General features: G+C 44.7%; 1 protein-coding gene across 1 annotated transcript in view; it reads left to right on the top strand.

Moving 5' to 3' along the window:
• fbn2b (fibrillin 2b) overlaps positions 1-16910 on the top strand; it is a 91216-nt gene that overhangs the window by 17939 nt on the left and 56367 nt on the right. Inside the window, exons 5-6 of the mRNA XM_084066542.1 lie at positions 3036-3131; positions 3647-3742. Of these exons, the coding sequence (XP_083922668.1) occupies positions 3036-3131; positions 3647-3742 (192 nt within the window). The remainder of the gene's footprint in view (positions 1-3035; positions 3132-3646; positions 3743-16910) is intronic.

A 16910-nucleotide genomic window follows, 5' to 3' on the forward strand; every position in this document is an offset into this window, starting at 1 on the left:
ATGTTTATGAAAAAGTTCTATTTCCTTAAGTTGCCCCTTCTTTCTGTCCCTTCGTCTGTATCTATCTCCTCATACCCTATCCATCTCTCAGCCGCATCCTCATTCTTCATCGATCCATCTCCTAACCTCCCCACCTCTCCTCCTTCTTTCTATCCATCCATCCATTAAGCCATCTCTCCATCCCTATACCTTCATTCTTCCGTCCATCCAGCTTTTTATCCCTCTGTACTTTCATCCCATCTTCCTTCCATGTCTCCAGTCGCTATCTTCCAGTCCCAACGGGCGAAGAGTTCAGTGTGTATGAAGTAAATGAACAGGGCGGCGTGGCTCTGTCTGATGTCCTTCCAAGTGCAGCTTTATGCTCTTTCTCCCTCTGCCCATGACCTATTTAGAAATACTTTTTTTGGGTGGTGGGGCGGACTTGAAAAATGGATGAATTTACCCAGGCTGCTCTTGGCTTTGATGGCATTTGCTTTACAGCACACTGGAATGGTTTCCTCACGGTTTGTTCCACAGCGGGGAAAACGGCAATCAGTCACCCCAGTCATTTTTCACGTTTCACTTCCCCTCTTTCTATTGTTGGCCTGAGCAAAGAGAAAGAGAGAGAGGAGTGAACGAGAGAGGTAGATGTAGAGAGAGAGAGAGAGACAGTCTCTCAATAGACTCTTCTATGTGAGTTAAGCGATATGGCTTAGTGCCCTGAGCCAAGTTGAGCTGAGGTTGAAATCTGAGAGAGAGAATGAACACATCTCCCATGTGCTGCTGAAACAAACGGAATGCAAGAACAAGGGAGTGAGAGAGAGAGAGGGAGAGAAAGAGAGAGAGAGAGAGAGAGAGAGAGAGAGAAAGAACATTGGTACACTAACCCGTAAGCCCTCCTTACCCTGGCGTTCCAAAGTATTTACTGTAATCCATCTCCATGTGTTGTCACAAGATGCTGTCCAGGCATCGTCTCGTTTGAGCCAAATCTGTACACTGCCAGGATTGTCCTGCATGTGAGAGAGGCATTTGGAATGATATGATCAGATTAACATACAAAGAGACTTATTTTCTAAAGATTTTGGACTTTGGACAGTCTTTCTTTTCTTTTTTTAACAACTACACAGTAAGAAGCTTGTTGACAGGTTGAGCGCATTACGCCACTGCCTCAAAATTATTGAAACTTCATGGTCCAAATTCGGTATTCATGCTTATTTACAATTAAATGAATCCACTGTGTTCGAGCAGTGCATAATCCAGGCCTGTGTAATCTTCATGAAACGCTAACTAAGAGCATATTTACTCATCCAGTCATAGTTGAGTGTGTTCGTGTCCAGGTGGAATTAGTGGATGCGTATTATGAGCGGCTGAAATGCCTTCTCTGGGCTTGGACTGTGAATGCAAACGTAGCAAGCCTCACTATACACTCTCAGGCTCGGAGGAAACTCATTCACTAGAGCAGTGGTTCTCAACCAGTGGTCCGGGGACCACCAGTGGTCCTTGAGGGGGTTCCAGGTGGTCCCCAGCTAAATGATGGAGAGTTGGTAACCAAATGGACCCTTATAGATCTTTAACTCTTAGCATAAAATGAAACCTTAGCGTAAAATGCGTAAACTCTGAAAGCATTTTACGTTTCATTTTACGCTCTCAAGAGTTCAATTATTGTTAAACATCAGTTATTACTAATTCAATTATTGCTATTTTGGCCAATGTTTGTCTGTTATCTCTCCTATGGTACCAATACAGCATGGAATTGTGGACAAGTCTTGGGTCTGAGAGGCAAAATGTCATCAAATGGTGGTCCGTGGCTCAAATGCAGAATAAATAATGGACCTTGATATAATGGGTTGAAAACCACTGCAATAGAGAGAGCCGAGGGAGATGAAAGAAGGAAGTGTCTCTAAGGGATAAAGATATGGCGGGAAGAAGGTGAAAGATGGGACAGAGGGGGAGACAAATAAAAAGGCTAACAGGGAAGGTGATGGCGAATATGAGAAAGAGGGATACAATGAAATGGGAGAGAGCGGCCAGATGAAAGAGTGTGGAAGTGGAACAGAAAGAAGTGTTGAAGTGAATACTGTACAGTGTTGCAGGCCCTCCATGAGAGGCTGGCTCAGCAGAATGCCGAAAGTCTGCCAGCACGACCAATTAGTGCCTCTCATGAATTACGTGTTTGAAGCAGACAGATTGGTTGTCTCACACCGTGGCAGAGCCGTCTGCCAGCCAGGGCGGGGTGGACGGGCAGGCGGGCGGCGGGGCGGCGGTGGCGGCTCCTGCTTCACATCATCCTAGCCACTCCACCACAGCACTTATGCCTTTGCATGCTCTATTTGTTCGCCGAACATGTTACTGCCAAAAGTCACACTCTCCCTCGGTCTGTCTCTCCATACGTCCTGTTAACTTTGGCTGTTGCACTTTTTGTTTTGTTTCGTCTCTGTATTTCAATTCATCAAAATGTTTCTGTGCCTCCTTGCCTGTCTTTTCTCCTTCTTTCTCCTTTCGGTTCCTCTCTCTCTCTCTCTCTCTCTCTCCTCTCAGCACATTCCTGACTGACTGTAGCATACAGCTGGCTCAACTTATGGCTTCCCCCCAGCCTGCTTGATTAGCTTTGGGTTTGTGGCCTGGGGGGGGGGACTCTCTATTGAACCAAGGCTTCAGTAAAAACACCAGCGTTGTGCAAACACAATTGAAGTGGAAGGAGTCTTATGTGTGTGTTAGAAAAGTGTTCAGACAAACGTATGAAGATAAGGGTTTCCTTATATGCTCGTAGATCACGTATTATCAAACCAACAAACCAACCAGCGCGCTCCTTGCCCTGCGGGCCGTGATTCAGATGGGGATTATCAATTAAACATTTGACTTGTATGACAAAGCGTGGCTCATAAAAGAATAGTTCTCCCCAGCAGACCTTTGATCAACGTTCCTTTATTGTGGAAGAGTCGAGGCTTATGTGATTGAACAGATGGTGAGCTGGGAGTTCTGAAGGTCATATGTTCAGGCTTAAAGTACATCTGTTGACACTTGTGCCCTCCCACCCTTCTCTCCCCTCTTAACAGTTCAGTCATGTAACGTCAGGTGTATGAATGGAGGCAGCTGCCAAGAGGACTCGTGCTCCTGTCAGAAGGGCTACACAGGCAGTCACTGTGGACAGCGTGAGTACACATTTCTACAGAGTCAGCATACCTTGCTGTGAACGTGTGTATGGCATGGAATGGTATGCATGTGTGTGTGTGTGTGTGTGTGTGTGTGTGTGTGTGTGTGTGTGTGTGTGTGTGTGTGTGTGTGTGTGTGTGTGTGTGTGTGTGTGTGTGTGTGTGTGTGTGTGTGTGTGTGTGTGTGTGTGTGTGTGTGTGTGTGTGTGTGCTGGTGCGGCAATGTAGTTGAGTGTGCCCGTTTTAAACATGAAAGTGTTTATCAAGGTGGGGTTGAGTTGTGTGATTACAGTATGTATATCTAAGTGAGAGAAAGACACATATAGAGTTGTGTGTGTGTGTGTGTGTGTGTGTGTGTGTGTGTGTGTGTGTGTGTGTGTGTGTGTGTGTGTGTGTGTGTGTGTGTGTGTGTGTGTGTGTGTGTGTGTGTGTGTGTGTGTGTGTGAGAGAGAGATAATTATTTTATTGTATATATGAATTCATTGACACCCATTCCTCGCCTCTGTCCCATACAGCTGTGTGTGAAAATGGATGTCAGAATGGTGGCCGCTGCATCGGACCCAACAGATGTGCTTGTGTCTATGGCTTCACTGGCCCGCAGTGCGAGAGAGGTAAGATCCCCTTTTCTGTAAGAATATTGTTGCACTATCATGTTTTCACGGCATGTACAGTATGTCCCCTAAAACATAGACAGATCACAGCTCATGCTCCTATGTGCATGACGTCTTTAAACGGAAGTACCTCCAGTCATGAAAGCCTGAAATGCCTGATGAAGTGAAACTTATGAGGAGCACGAAAGATGTGTTGTAGATGAAAATCTACAGTGTGCATGTAAAACTTTATGAGGCAAATCTCTTAGTTACACCAACATTGCTCTGTGAGACACTTGTGTATTTTGTATTTATGAAGACAACATTTCTATTTGGCCTAATTAGGCGTAGACCATCACTACATTAGGACATACCCACATGCATGAGCCTGTATAGTTACATTTTGCCAATGAACACCGCATTTTATAGGCACTGCACACATAGTAGGCTAATCGTTATTGATAAAGATTTGGACAAGGACGCAATGCCCTTATTGGACTAGTTTTCCATAGCATAAGTATACTGTGACTGTGTGACAAACACATTTTGGCACGGTATCATCTTAATGTTATGTAATGTAATATCTTATGCTCACAGTTTGATTCAATATGGTTTTTCATGTTAATATGGTACTCAAACATGTTTCTTTTTGGTACTATCCACAACACAAGATTACTGGCAGGGTTACATGCGTGTTTCTGCATAGTGCAACACACCTGCTCAGCATTCCAACAGAACACCCAATGCTGGTGCAATGGAAAAGACTACCTCATGGGGACATGTATCCAGACGGCCCTTTATCAACCCTAAAAGTCAAGTTTAGACTTGGGAGGGGTGGGTCTGATTGAGTGGGAGACAGACGCCACACAATCTCACAGGGGGGGAGGGGTACAGTCCATGGCGCGACACCATTTTTATCAGTTCACCCCCTCAAGGGTTGTGGGCGATATCGTACCCGGAAGGAGTTCAGGCTTTTGATGTTGTAATGTCATGTGTGAAGGTCCTATCAGTCTAGACGCGCTGCGCCGTGTTAATTCATTATTTCAGCACTGACTGAGCGCTGGGGTTGCTCTATCTCTGATGACATCATATGTACTGTTTAACCAGACAGACGGACCAGACAGACAGACAGACAGACAGACAGACAGACAGACAGACAGACAGTGGGAGTTTGTCTCCTGAGCTCCTGAGCATGTGCTGATAATGTCAATGCATTTGTTCTTTTATAACCTCAGAGTTTATATCCTTTGCTTTTGCGCTTTACGCCGATATGAATAAATAATAAAACATTTCTTGTAAAGTGGTTGAGTGACATCCTCCATGGACGGATGGATGGAAAAATAAGTTTATTTTCATGTTCTCAGGAGGGTTAAGGCCAATCCACTTATGTTCAGATGATGAGGTTGAGCAACAGGAGCTCAGAAGCTCTGTTTTACGCACAGTCTGAGTAGGACAGAAAGCCACAGTAAAACCCTGTTATCCATTTGTAACTCTGACAGTGTACACATATAACCAAATGGACCCTTGCCCATTATCCATGTAACCCTTTGGTTATATTTGGTAAATTCCCAAAGAGTATTTTTCACATTATGTGAATTCATAATCTCAGAATCCACCGTCCTGCTGATCTGTCTTGCCCAAATATAGAGTTCCACACTGACGTCATCAATGTGATGTCATCAACATGACATCAGAGATCCACGAGGGAAGGGACTTATTATACCCTACATCGTTTCCAAGATCACATCACTAGAGTACATTTATAAGTCAATTATTTCCATAACCTGATTATTCCCGGTTATAGGATTATAGTGTGAATTTAGAAAATCACACCCAGTGTGAAGTGGGCGGTGTGTGGTCATCACAACATGACTCACTTTAAAAAAAGGATAAATGACTTTTTTTAAAGTCCATACTGCTATTCATAGGGCTGCACATGTGTCATGTGTTTCGCTAGCCAATCACAGTCCTGAATTTGCAAAGTCAGCCAATCACATTACAGTTAGTGGTGATGACACTAGCTGTAATGTGATTGGCTGACTTTGCAAAAGTATCGATTTGCATTAACAATGGAAGGGTTAGGGGGTATACAAATCTTTTGGTCGGTGTCCAAAACTCACTTGTAGGGGGCGGCTACACCGCCCCAAAAACGCTATTGGTTTATGGCCTTAGATCCAACTTTTGAAGGAAATAAGGATTCCAGAAAACTTCACTGAAACCCCAAATTCTCTAAATTCTCCAGCCCCTCTAACCCATATCTGTCTCTTGACCCTTCCCCTCTCACTTCTCTCTCCCTCCCTCTTCGCCTTTTTCTCTCCAAGCAACTCTGGGGTCTTGTTTTCTTGGAAAACACAACATCGGTGAGGGTTAGGGTTCAGTGTGGAGAAGGGGAAGGGGAGGGGGGGGGGGGGCTTTGCAGACATCTGGTAATAAATAACCCCTCCCCCCTCCATCTCAACCAGACACGAATGACAGCATAGAGTTTCTTTGTGGAGCCATGTACATTTCCTGACCAGGAGTGGAGCAAGGGAGGAAAGTGGCGAGAGAGGCAGAGAGAGAGAGAGAGAGAGAGAGAGAGAGAGAGAGAGGGAAAGAGAGGAGGATGGAGGGATGGAAGCAGGGAGGGGCCAAGGGTATAAGTCAAGATGGACTCCCCAGCTGTGTACACAGGGCCTGGTGAAGGAGACTACAAACAGTCTCGACTCCATGCTAAAGGACCGGGGACATCACCGGACCCCAGCAGCCACATGTCAAACACCCACGTTTTGCCGGGTGTGGTCGCGTGTCTGCGTGTCCTGTGTGTGTGTGTGTGTGCGCGCGTGCGTTTGTGTGTGTCAGTGTCAGTGTGTGTGTGTGTGTGTGTGTGTGTGTGTGTGTGTGTGTGTGTGTGTGTGTGTGTGTGTGTGTGTGTGTGTGTGTGTGTGTGTGTGTGTGTGTGTGTGTGTGTGTGTGTGTGTGTGTGTGTGTGTGTGTGTGTGTGTGTGTGTGTGTGTGTGTTAGCTTGGTTCCAGACGAATCTGCCATTGCAAAAAAAAAATTGCCCTTGGCAGATTAGTATCTGTATTAGTATTAGTATCAGATTAGTATCCAATATCTACGCAGTCACAGTGATATTAGTCTGGCCATGCCAGGCTATGTGTATGTATGTGTGCATGTGTGTGTATGTGTTTGTCTCTGTACATCTATGCCAAAACTGTAAATGTCTCTTTATCTGTATGCAGAAATGTAATTATTGTCTGTATCTGTATGCCATAAATATACAGAAAATAGCCGATCTACAAGCTCACAACGTGTCACATCACTGATTGGCTATATTCGGCGTGCGACACCGGTGCGCAAACTTGGTTTTAAAGGAGGCATTATGCATGCATACGTGTGTGTGTGTGTGTGTGTGTGTGTGTGTGTGTGTGTGTGTGTGTGTGTGTGTGTGTGTGTGTGTGTGTGTGTGTGTGTGTGTGTGTGTGTGTGTGTGTGTGTGTGTGTGTGTGTGTGTGTGTGTGTGTGTGTGTGTGTGTGTGTGTGTGTGTGTGTGTGTGTGTGTGATGCCGATCAGCATGGCCCCCTTGCTGCTGGCTTCACACTGTGTCTGGTAAAGACATGAGTCGCCCCTCTACTATACTTGGGAATAGACAGTAAAGCTGTCCATCTTTCTATCCCTCCATCCGTCCGTTCCATAATGATTCACATCCCATCTGCCCAGAGAGAGAGAGGGAGAGGATATGGGTTCTAAGTCTCACTTAAACAACATGAATACTTCCTGAGGTAACATGACTCAGCCTAGTGAAAAGGAACTGATGAGTGCTAGCCTCTAGCCTGGGCCTTGAAAACCACTCAGCTGCTTGAACCTCTGAATTTGATTCCTGTTGACCCTGTCACTGTTTGACACATTTACACCATAAAGTATGCTGTGGTTTTGGAATTGAAATGGCATACTTTGATAATACTTTCAGCTCCTTATTTTATTTGTCCTCCATAAAATGTAGTTAAAGTGGTTAAAATGATTGTGATGCTATATTAACCACTTGTTGCGTCGCATTGTGAAGGTCGTTCTGCTATTTTCAGCTAAAGCTTTCCCCACAATAACAGAAAACAGGAAAGACACTATAGTATTGAGCCATGAGGGACTCCGGTTACCCTTATGGGGTTTTTAAGTGGTTAACACATTTTGCTGGGGACCCTCTGGTACCCCTTGGGGGGTCCTTGGGAACCACTGTTTTAGGTAATGCGTAGCATTAATTGACCTCATCCATGTTTCATCGTTTTAAATCATGTAAAATAGTGTCCAGAGGTAATTGTGTGGTTTTCTCTGGATCAACATGTGACCATTCCTGCCAGGACATTCTCTCCTGAGCCTCTCCTATGTGGTCTCCCTCGTTTCTCCAAACCTCACCTTTTTATGGGGGAAGAAATATAACATTGAGGACTGCTCACTCTTCATTTAAACCATTCAATCCGGGAACGCGATGTCTTCTAAATCATAACAGTTTTCTGAAACACTTCTGTTGCTATAATATCAGTGGTTCTCAAGGACCACCCAAAATTATATGTATTTGGCCGCGGACCCCCATCTCAAAATGTGTTCCAGGGACCCCCCAGAAGCAACGATTTGTGTTAAAAATGTTTTAACACAAAAAATAATAATATATATATTCAAAGATTTGCACACATTTTTACGATTTTCCAAAAATAGCAGATCTACAAGCTCATAGCACGGCACTCGGCGCAGTGCTATGAGCTTGTAGATCTGACATTTTTGAACAGCCAAAGAAATCTAAAATGACACATGCTTTCCCGGTCTTTAAGATAAAATAATGGACCCCCACAGTGAAACATCAACTACCAGCAAGGAGACTTAGTTCCATCTGGATTAAAAGCCAAAGTATAAAAATAATTTAGGGGCTACAACTGAAAAGGTTGTGCACAGTTCAATATGTACATTGTGGTTTGACAGTTCATGTAACTGAGGCTGTGAGTCAGTAGATTTATTGTACCGTGACATAGAGAAAAGACTGCTGATCAGCTGGAATTCTAATGGCTGTCACCAATATTGGTGACAGTCTCATGGGAAACGTGTGTGTGTGTGTGTGTGTGTGTGTGTGTGTGTGTGTGTGTGTGTGTGTGTGTGTGTGTGTGTGTGTGTGTGTGTGTGTGTGTGTGTGTGTGTGTGTGTGTGTGTGTGTGTGTGTGTGTGTGTGTGTGTGTGTGTGTGTGTGTGTGTGTGTGTGTGTGTGTGTGTGTGTGTGTGCGTGCGTGCGTGCGTGCGTGCGTGCGTGCGTGCGTGCGTGCGTCTCAGACTCATTGACTTTGGCTAGCTCCGTGAGAGTTAAGCCTGATTTACGTATACTTTGTTGCGTATTTCCGATGTCACACGCCAAAAATAGCTGATCTACAAGATCTTGCATTATAAGTGGGTGGAGGGTGGAGCTCCAACAACTCCACGCTCTCATTATGCAGCTTGGTCAATAGGTGCACGTCTGAGTAGTTGCAGTCGGGCGGAAACCTCATATGTCCAAAACTGTTACTTTCCAGGATTCAAATTAAAAAAGTAGCAGGTCCACGAGCTCAAAACGTGTTGCGATGCGACACGTTTTGAACGTGTAGCTCAGCTATTTTTTGCTACTTCTGTGTGACACTGTAGTATGACGAAGTAGGGCATTCATTTTCGAAACTTTTTTTAAAAGTTATTATAAAAAGTTAAAATATGGAGATAAGAGGTTTCTGTGAGTGGATGTGGTGTGCAGTGTGTCTGTGTGTGTTAATGCATGTCTTACTATCACTATCTAGCGCTCATGTATCGAGCCATGGGATCTGCACCGATGTGTGTCCACTTGTGGGCTAATTTATATGCCGTTGTACGACTATGCTTTGGCCCATTACGCCGGCTGAACTCCAGCACTACTCAGCCCTGTCCATTTCAATGGGTCACAGTTCCAGTCTACTGCCATGCCTCCTCCGGCCCAAATAAACCAATGATCACAACGGAATGTCAGGGCAACGTTGAGGCGCTGGAAAACGTAGGAAGTTGTTGCTATTTCTGATCTGTTGACTCTGGACAGGGAGTGCACAGAACATAATGGTAATAGACATGGTTCCCTCCCCGGTGGAAAGGTGGGTCCCCCGGGAGCAAGCCCTGGTTCTACTAGGGCTTACTAGGGCCCCCACCAGGGGTCCTGGTGGGGGGGGTGTGTGTTACCAGGGGGTCCTCAGATAAATGAGTTACTAAATTAGCATCACAATCATTTTAACCACTTTAACCATATGTTATACTTTGGCTATTCAAAAATAGCAGATATACAAGTTCATAGCGCGGCACTATGATATTGTAGATCTACTATTTCTCTGCAAATCTTTGAATATATATATATTGTTTAAAGCGGACAAATCTTTGCTCTCAAAATATGAGATGGGGGTCCGCGGCCAAGTATGTATCATTTTGGGAGTCCTTCACATGAAAATGTTTGAGAACCACTGTTTTACTATATACACCCAAGTGGAACCGTCAAAATCATACGCTATATGATATTATACAAAATAATAACTAGTGGAGTTTGACGTGCACTTCTGATAGGACCCTAAGTTAACATTTAGACAGTTAGACCAGAAGCTCCTTACAGATGAGTGCTGCTGACGAGGCCTTTCGAGAGCGCTCGATATTTCTAATCCAAGTCTGCAGAAATATGTCTCTCAGGCTATGTTTGGATAACAAGCTTTCTACCTCATCCAGAGGTTGTGCATGATTAAGTGCTCATGACATCATCATGTTAGGTTTTATGTGTAATTGGGAAGGTCTCGTTACGCTTGCTGCATTTTTTAGACTGCAGTTTTCCATGAAGGTACTAAAGTTTTGATTATGCGCCTCATAAACAAAGGCTATGGGAATCATTTTTAGGAGCCACGGCCAAATATAGAGATTGTTCCTGTCAGTATTTGTTTGGCATGCTGGGAGAGAGGGTAAGTATGTTTGATCTTGGGGGGGGGGCTGCAAAGACATGCCTTCACTGAATAGGCACGCTTCCTGAGTAGTGATTGTTAATGGTGTCTGGACACTACTTGGCAACTGTGTGTGTGTGTATGTGTGTGTCCATTTCTGCCCTCAATAATGCCCCGACATTATTGTTCTGCCGCTCGAGTCGACAGGAACTTTCCTAAAACAGACCAAAATAGTTGTAGGAGACCATACAGTACAATGGAGGAGAAATTATTGAGACAATGACAAGGAAACTGCGACAATTATGTACATTGTGGTGGTCCTAAGGTCAAATGCTTTTCGGTGGTAAACTCCACATGTCTGGAAAATTGTCCTTCTGACGTGAGCAACAAATAAGTCGACTAGCATTTACGCCACATGAGTATTAAAATAATTACTAAGAGTGTATGAGAACAGATACACTGAAGGTAACAAGAACACAGGCCAAACACATGGCGTGTTTGGTGATTTTTAGGTTTTTCCACCAAGTCGTGTGCGTTCTGCACCATAAACTCTCAGTGGTTTTTCCCTTTTCTCAATACTGTCCATTGACATCATGTAGTATACTGTAGCGTTCAGTTGCAGAACAAGACTGGTGCCAAAACCCGTTCCATGTCACAGCAGATTATTATCTGCTATTGAGGGCTTATCGCTCTCAGCCACTCTCCCACAGTCTCTTGCTCTCTGTTTGAGTGTGTGTGTATGTGTATGTGTATGTGTATATGTATATGTGTGTGTGTGTGTGTGTGTGTGTGTGTGTGTGTGTGTGTGTGTGTGTGTGTGTGTGTGTGTGTGTGTGTGTGCGTGCACACGTGCATGCATACATCAGTGTTTGTAAAATATTTAGTCACGTTTGGGTGAATGCCTTTGGTGTGGAAGAAGTGAGCAGCACAGAAAGGAAAAGAGACATTTAAATCCTGCTGATAATGGCCTTGATAATACTAAGAGGCAGCCATGGTTGGTTGGCCAACATGAAGATAGAAAGCGCACGCACGACGTGCGCGTGCGCACACACACACACACACACACACACACACACACACACACACACACACACACACACACACACACACACACACACACACACACACACACACACACACACACACACACACACACACACACACAGTGAGAGACAAACAAACAAGCACACAGTTGAAGTTGAATCATTTATTTACAGTATATGCACTTCGGCATAAGGACACAGGGACACAAACAACAGAGATGCAATCAGAAATTCCATACGACCTGCCAACTTATTAACATTCACAATGTGTGAATGCACGCACGCACGCACGCACGCACGCACGCACGCACGCACGCACGCACGCACGCACGCACGCACGCACGCACGCACGCACACACACACACACACACATTAGCAAATCCCTCTGTCTCTTCTTACAGGTGAGGTAAAGGGGTGAGTTGTGGTTAAGTCTTGTCTGTTTAGATAGAGAGATAGAGTATATATCCTACAGCTGTATAAAGTCTGGCGAGGGCCCATCTGGGATGGACGCACACATACATTACACACACACATACACAGCACACATACAGTATCTAGTATATTTTTCTACTCTTTATTATGTTGACTGGATGACCTCTTACAAAAGTATATTTTATGTGTGTGTATGTGTGTGCTCGTGCACAGGAGTATGTGTGAATGGTGATGGCTTGATTCCCATGTAATCAGCTCATGTTTCATGAGTCCCTTATCTTCATAAAACTCCCTCACTGGGAATACTGTAAATATATCGGCTATTATAAATCACAAGGAAACGTTTTCTCCTCTTGTTCCTGCTCTCTCTCTCTCTCTCTCTCTCTCTCCTCCTTGTACATCACATCCACTGCTCACTTGGTTTCTCTCTCGCGTTCGCTCCTGTTGTTGACCTCAATAGACGTTGTCATTTGGGGGCGCCCTCCCTTCTCCCCGATCCCACCACAGCTGGACAGGTTCCGTGGGAATTCGTTTTCCCAGAAGGCTTTGCGTTCCAGACAGGATTAACTACTTTCTCACCTCGGCCATCACTGTATTTTATCTTTCTTTCATCAGAGTTTCATCATAGGAGCAAGGCTTTGAAGAGTGATCACATTTGGCTGCGGTACCCAACTCTTATACGGTTGGCTAGACTACAATAACATTGTCCAATAGGAATCGCCCGATCACTTTAACAACTCCCGATGTGATTTGCTGGCTAGTGTGTGAGAACCGATGTAGGTGAAAGGTTATTGGGTGCGGCCATGACCTTGTTAACCCACCTCTGGGCTCAGTTACAGTTGGCCATCAACTATTGGCAGCTTTTATTAGAAGCCTAGTGGTGATTATGAAACTGAATGTGTAATGGAAACCCCTTGTTAGAATGAGAGAAGGGAATTATGTTCTATGCTTTTCATTAACAACTTATTGCCTATTCAAAAACTTTAAAAAAATAGCTCACAATCCGCTCACACATTGTGAGCTTGTAGATCTGCTTTTCCCCCCTGATATTTTCTGAAAAGGGTCACCTAAAATAACATAAAAAAGGGACGCCAGGCTGAAAGTGGTTAAAAGGAAGAAAAGGATTTAGATTCATAGTGATGTTTAGAGATTATTAAGGAAACCGGATACACCTGGATGTGAGACAGCGATGACTAACTGCGGATTTATCATGACTGCATTTTAGTGTGTGTGAGTGCGTGCGTGCGTGCGTGCGTGCGTGCGTGCGTGTTGGAGGGCTGTTGAGATGAGTGGGATGGAGTGACTCGAAATAGAAAAGAGAAGGGAGGATCTTGTGAGTGTGTTTGATCTGTTGAGCAATTCAAACTGTAATCAGACCAAATTGCTTCCGAATGTTGTCGACAAGTCCGAGCCAGGAAGTAGGCTTGCTCTCCAAACCTAACCTGTCTGGCCCACGCACGCACATGTCCACTTGATACGCACACACACGTACGCACACACACACTTACACGCACTCACTTCCTATACTAACGCAGGCATTGACACACATACTATATTCTCTCTGTCTCTTTTTCTCCCTCTCTCTCTCACGAGGCTCCACGATGCATTGTGAGCTTGTACATTGACTTTTTTTGGTGCAAGACATGATGCGCAACCAAGTATTAATCAGACTTGACACGGTGAGACACAGTGAGACAGTGAACAGTGAGACGGTAACACAGTGAGAGAGAGACATAATGAGACAGACACAGTGAGACAGGGTGTCCTGGCTTGCCGTGTGTTATTCAGTCCATTAAAAGAGCACTGGGATTGCTGCTCCAGTCTTTTGTTTGGCCCCCGCTTTATGGCACATTGGCACAGGCACATGCTGTGTTTTACTTCAGGCGTGTGTGTTATGTACACAGGTGTGTGTGTGTGTGTGTGTGTGTGTGTGTGTGTGTGTGTGTGTGTGTGTGTGTGTGTGTGTGTGTGTGTGTGTGTGTGTGTGTGTGTGTGTGTGTGTGTGTGTGTGTGTGTGTGTGTGTGTGTGTGTGTGCGTGTGTGATATAGCGAACAGAGAGAGAGAGTGACAGCATGCCATGCGTATATATTTTGAGCATAGACGCACACATGCGGCTTTTGCTGAACTTGGCTACTGTGGTTGTCTGTCTGGTGTTGCTGATGGTCAAGCCATGGGAGACTCCAGTCTTCACACAGTGTCTCTTTTGTCAACATCATAGATGTAATGGCTAGCCCACAGCCAATACTGAAATATCCCTACTTTTTTTTACTCTTTCAACTTTTCTCTGTCCTTTAGTCTCATTCTCTGTTGCCTACCCAGCCTTTGTTCTTCTATGTCTTATGTTGTTGATAAACCCTCTGGTCCCAAAAGTGAATGCTTGATGATGATTACCAGGCAGTTTCAGACCATCCCAAATATTCTATTATTTTTTAATTCTGTCGCTGATTTTATCAGATTTTTTTGTTGAGTTTTATGTAAAGCACTTTGTAACTTAGCTTTGATAAATGTTTTATAACTACTACTTATAATAATAATCCTACTATAAATGCCCGAAATCTCTGTCTGTATGTCCGTAAGTCTGTAGTTCACTTATCTCGAGAACCGTCCAACTTGAATGGTTCTTGACTTGCATTGTTCCTGAGAAGGCTGGTGCCCGTAATAATAATAGTATAATAATAATAATTGTAATAATAATAATTATCATTACCCTTATCATTATCATTATTGTCTCCGCCAGGAGACTATGTTTTCGTTCTCGTCCTTCTGTGTGTCCACCAAGCTAACATTGGTCAAGCTTAACGTGACACGTGACAATATGTTGAAAGGGTGTGCTTTGATTGGCTAGCGAGACGCATGATGAAATAGAGGCCTATAAATAGGTGTGTCACTTCAAAAGATCATTTATATCTTTTGAAGTGAGGTAAGACAGGATTAATCAGGAACAGTACTGGCGGAGACCTGTGCTCCGAGGAGCACATTTTCTAGTTATTATTATTATTATATAAATCTCCATGAGTGTGCATGTAAGTGTGTATGTCTGTCCTTCACATATCTCGGGAACCGTACTACTAATCGAATTCAAACCTGCCGCATTTATTGTATGTTGAGGGTCCAAGGAAGAGCAATGTCGAGTATGAAGTCGGTCGGATCAGTGATTTGAGTGTGAGTCAATGTTGCCGTCGGACATAGCTTGAGGCGACTGTCCATGGCCAGATATGCCCAAAAATGGAGATGACATCATATTGATGCCATCACAGTCGGCTGTCCCAAATTTGGAGTTCCACAGGGCTTCAGACTGGCCTCCAAGTACTCAAATGGTACTGCACTTATGATGATAATAATGATAATCAATGCAGTCAATAGGATTCACTTCATGCCTCTGAATACAAAAGGCAAAAAGACACAGGCTGCGGCATTGTGTGTGTGTGTGTGTGTGTGTGTGTGTGTGTGTGTGTGTGTGTGTGTGTGTGTGTGTGTGTGTGTGTGTGTGTGTGTGTGTGTGTGTGTGTGTGTGTGTGTGTGTGTGTGTGTGTGTGTGTGTGTGTGTGTGTGTGTGTGTGTGTGTGTGTGTGTGTGTGTGTGTGTGTGTGTGTGTGTGTGCGTGTGTGTGCGCGCCCGTGTGCGCATGCGTGCGGCGCTGCACGGACACATCTGGGCCAGAGGTTGTCCCTCTGCTGTGCCGACTATGCAGGCCACATTAATCCAACCCAGATGTGAGTGGTCCAGAGCTCAGCAGTAGGTCTCAGCTGCTCAGGGGGGGACTTGCATTCCTGGCCACAAATTGTGCAGGAAAGATTGTCAGGTCACTGGTGAGTGAGGAGGGGAAAAGAAAGATAGTGGTAGATAGACAGGCAGGGTGAGAGACAGACAGACAGACAGACAGACAGACAGACAGACAGACAGACAGACAGACAGACAGGCAGGCAGGCAGGCAGGCAGGCAGGCAGAAAGAAACTTGAGGTGGGCTGGCATGTGCCCCAATCTTCGTTCTGCATGATCAGTTTGACCTACTTTATTTCCCCCATCCCCATCTCTCTGTCTCTCCCCCTCTCCCATTCTCCCTCATTCCCTGTCAACGTCAAATGGATGTGATTTAGCTTTCATGTAGCACAAGGAAGCAATAAGGGCTAGAGAAGGAATCCCACGGCACAAGACACCACCACTGAACCCTGTTTGTCTGTGGACCTCATTGTGTTCTTCTTCTGCTGGGCTTTGGTTCCCCCACATCTCAGGTTACCGTGGCTGTCACAGTCTTTCCCAACAGCATAGCTCCTTTTTAATCTCCACTGTGACAATCTTGGCGATCTACCTTTTTAATGAAGACTATATTAGCTTTGGCGCCGCCGTGGTGAACTTAATAAGGGCCTCAGCTGCGGGGGGAAGCCGCCATTAGGTGCACTGTTGAGTTCTATTACGTGTGACTGAAGAACGGACATCGTATTGCTGAAAATGGTTTCAGCATGAGGTCATTGTGTCTGATTCCTGAAGTGCAGTTAACGTGATTATGTTGTTAGTTTGCTGGCAAACAGCAAGCAGTACAGGGTGCAGGCAAGGTGGCCATTGAATCTACAGACCTTTTGTTCTCATTACATTGTTTGCACACCAAACATCTGTGTTTGGTCAACCGATCCATTCTATAAAGTGTCATCAACTTTCCCGTGAAATCAGGATGAATGTGACATACACAAACACCTGGTGCTGAGTGGAGAGTTCAGTCTGGTTACGTTTGGTACGGTTCGGCTAATATGAAGATACCATTCGTTTCCTGACGAGAAAATGTTAA

The sequence above is a fragment of the Gymnoscopelus microlampas genome (assembly GCF_963454915.1).
Source record: "Gymnoscopelus microlampas genome assembly, chromosome: 9".
In the NCBI taxonomy this organism is placed as follows: domain Eukaryota; kingdom Metazoa; phylum Chordata; class Actinopteri; order Myctophiformes; family Myctophidae; genus Gymnoscopelus; species Gymnoscopelus microlampas.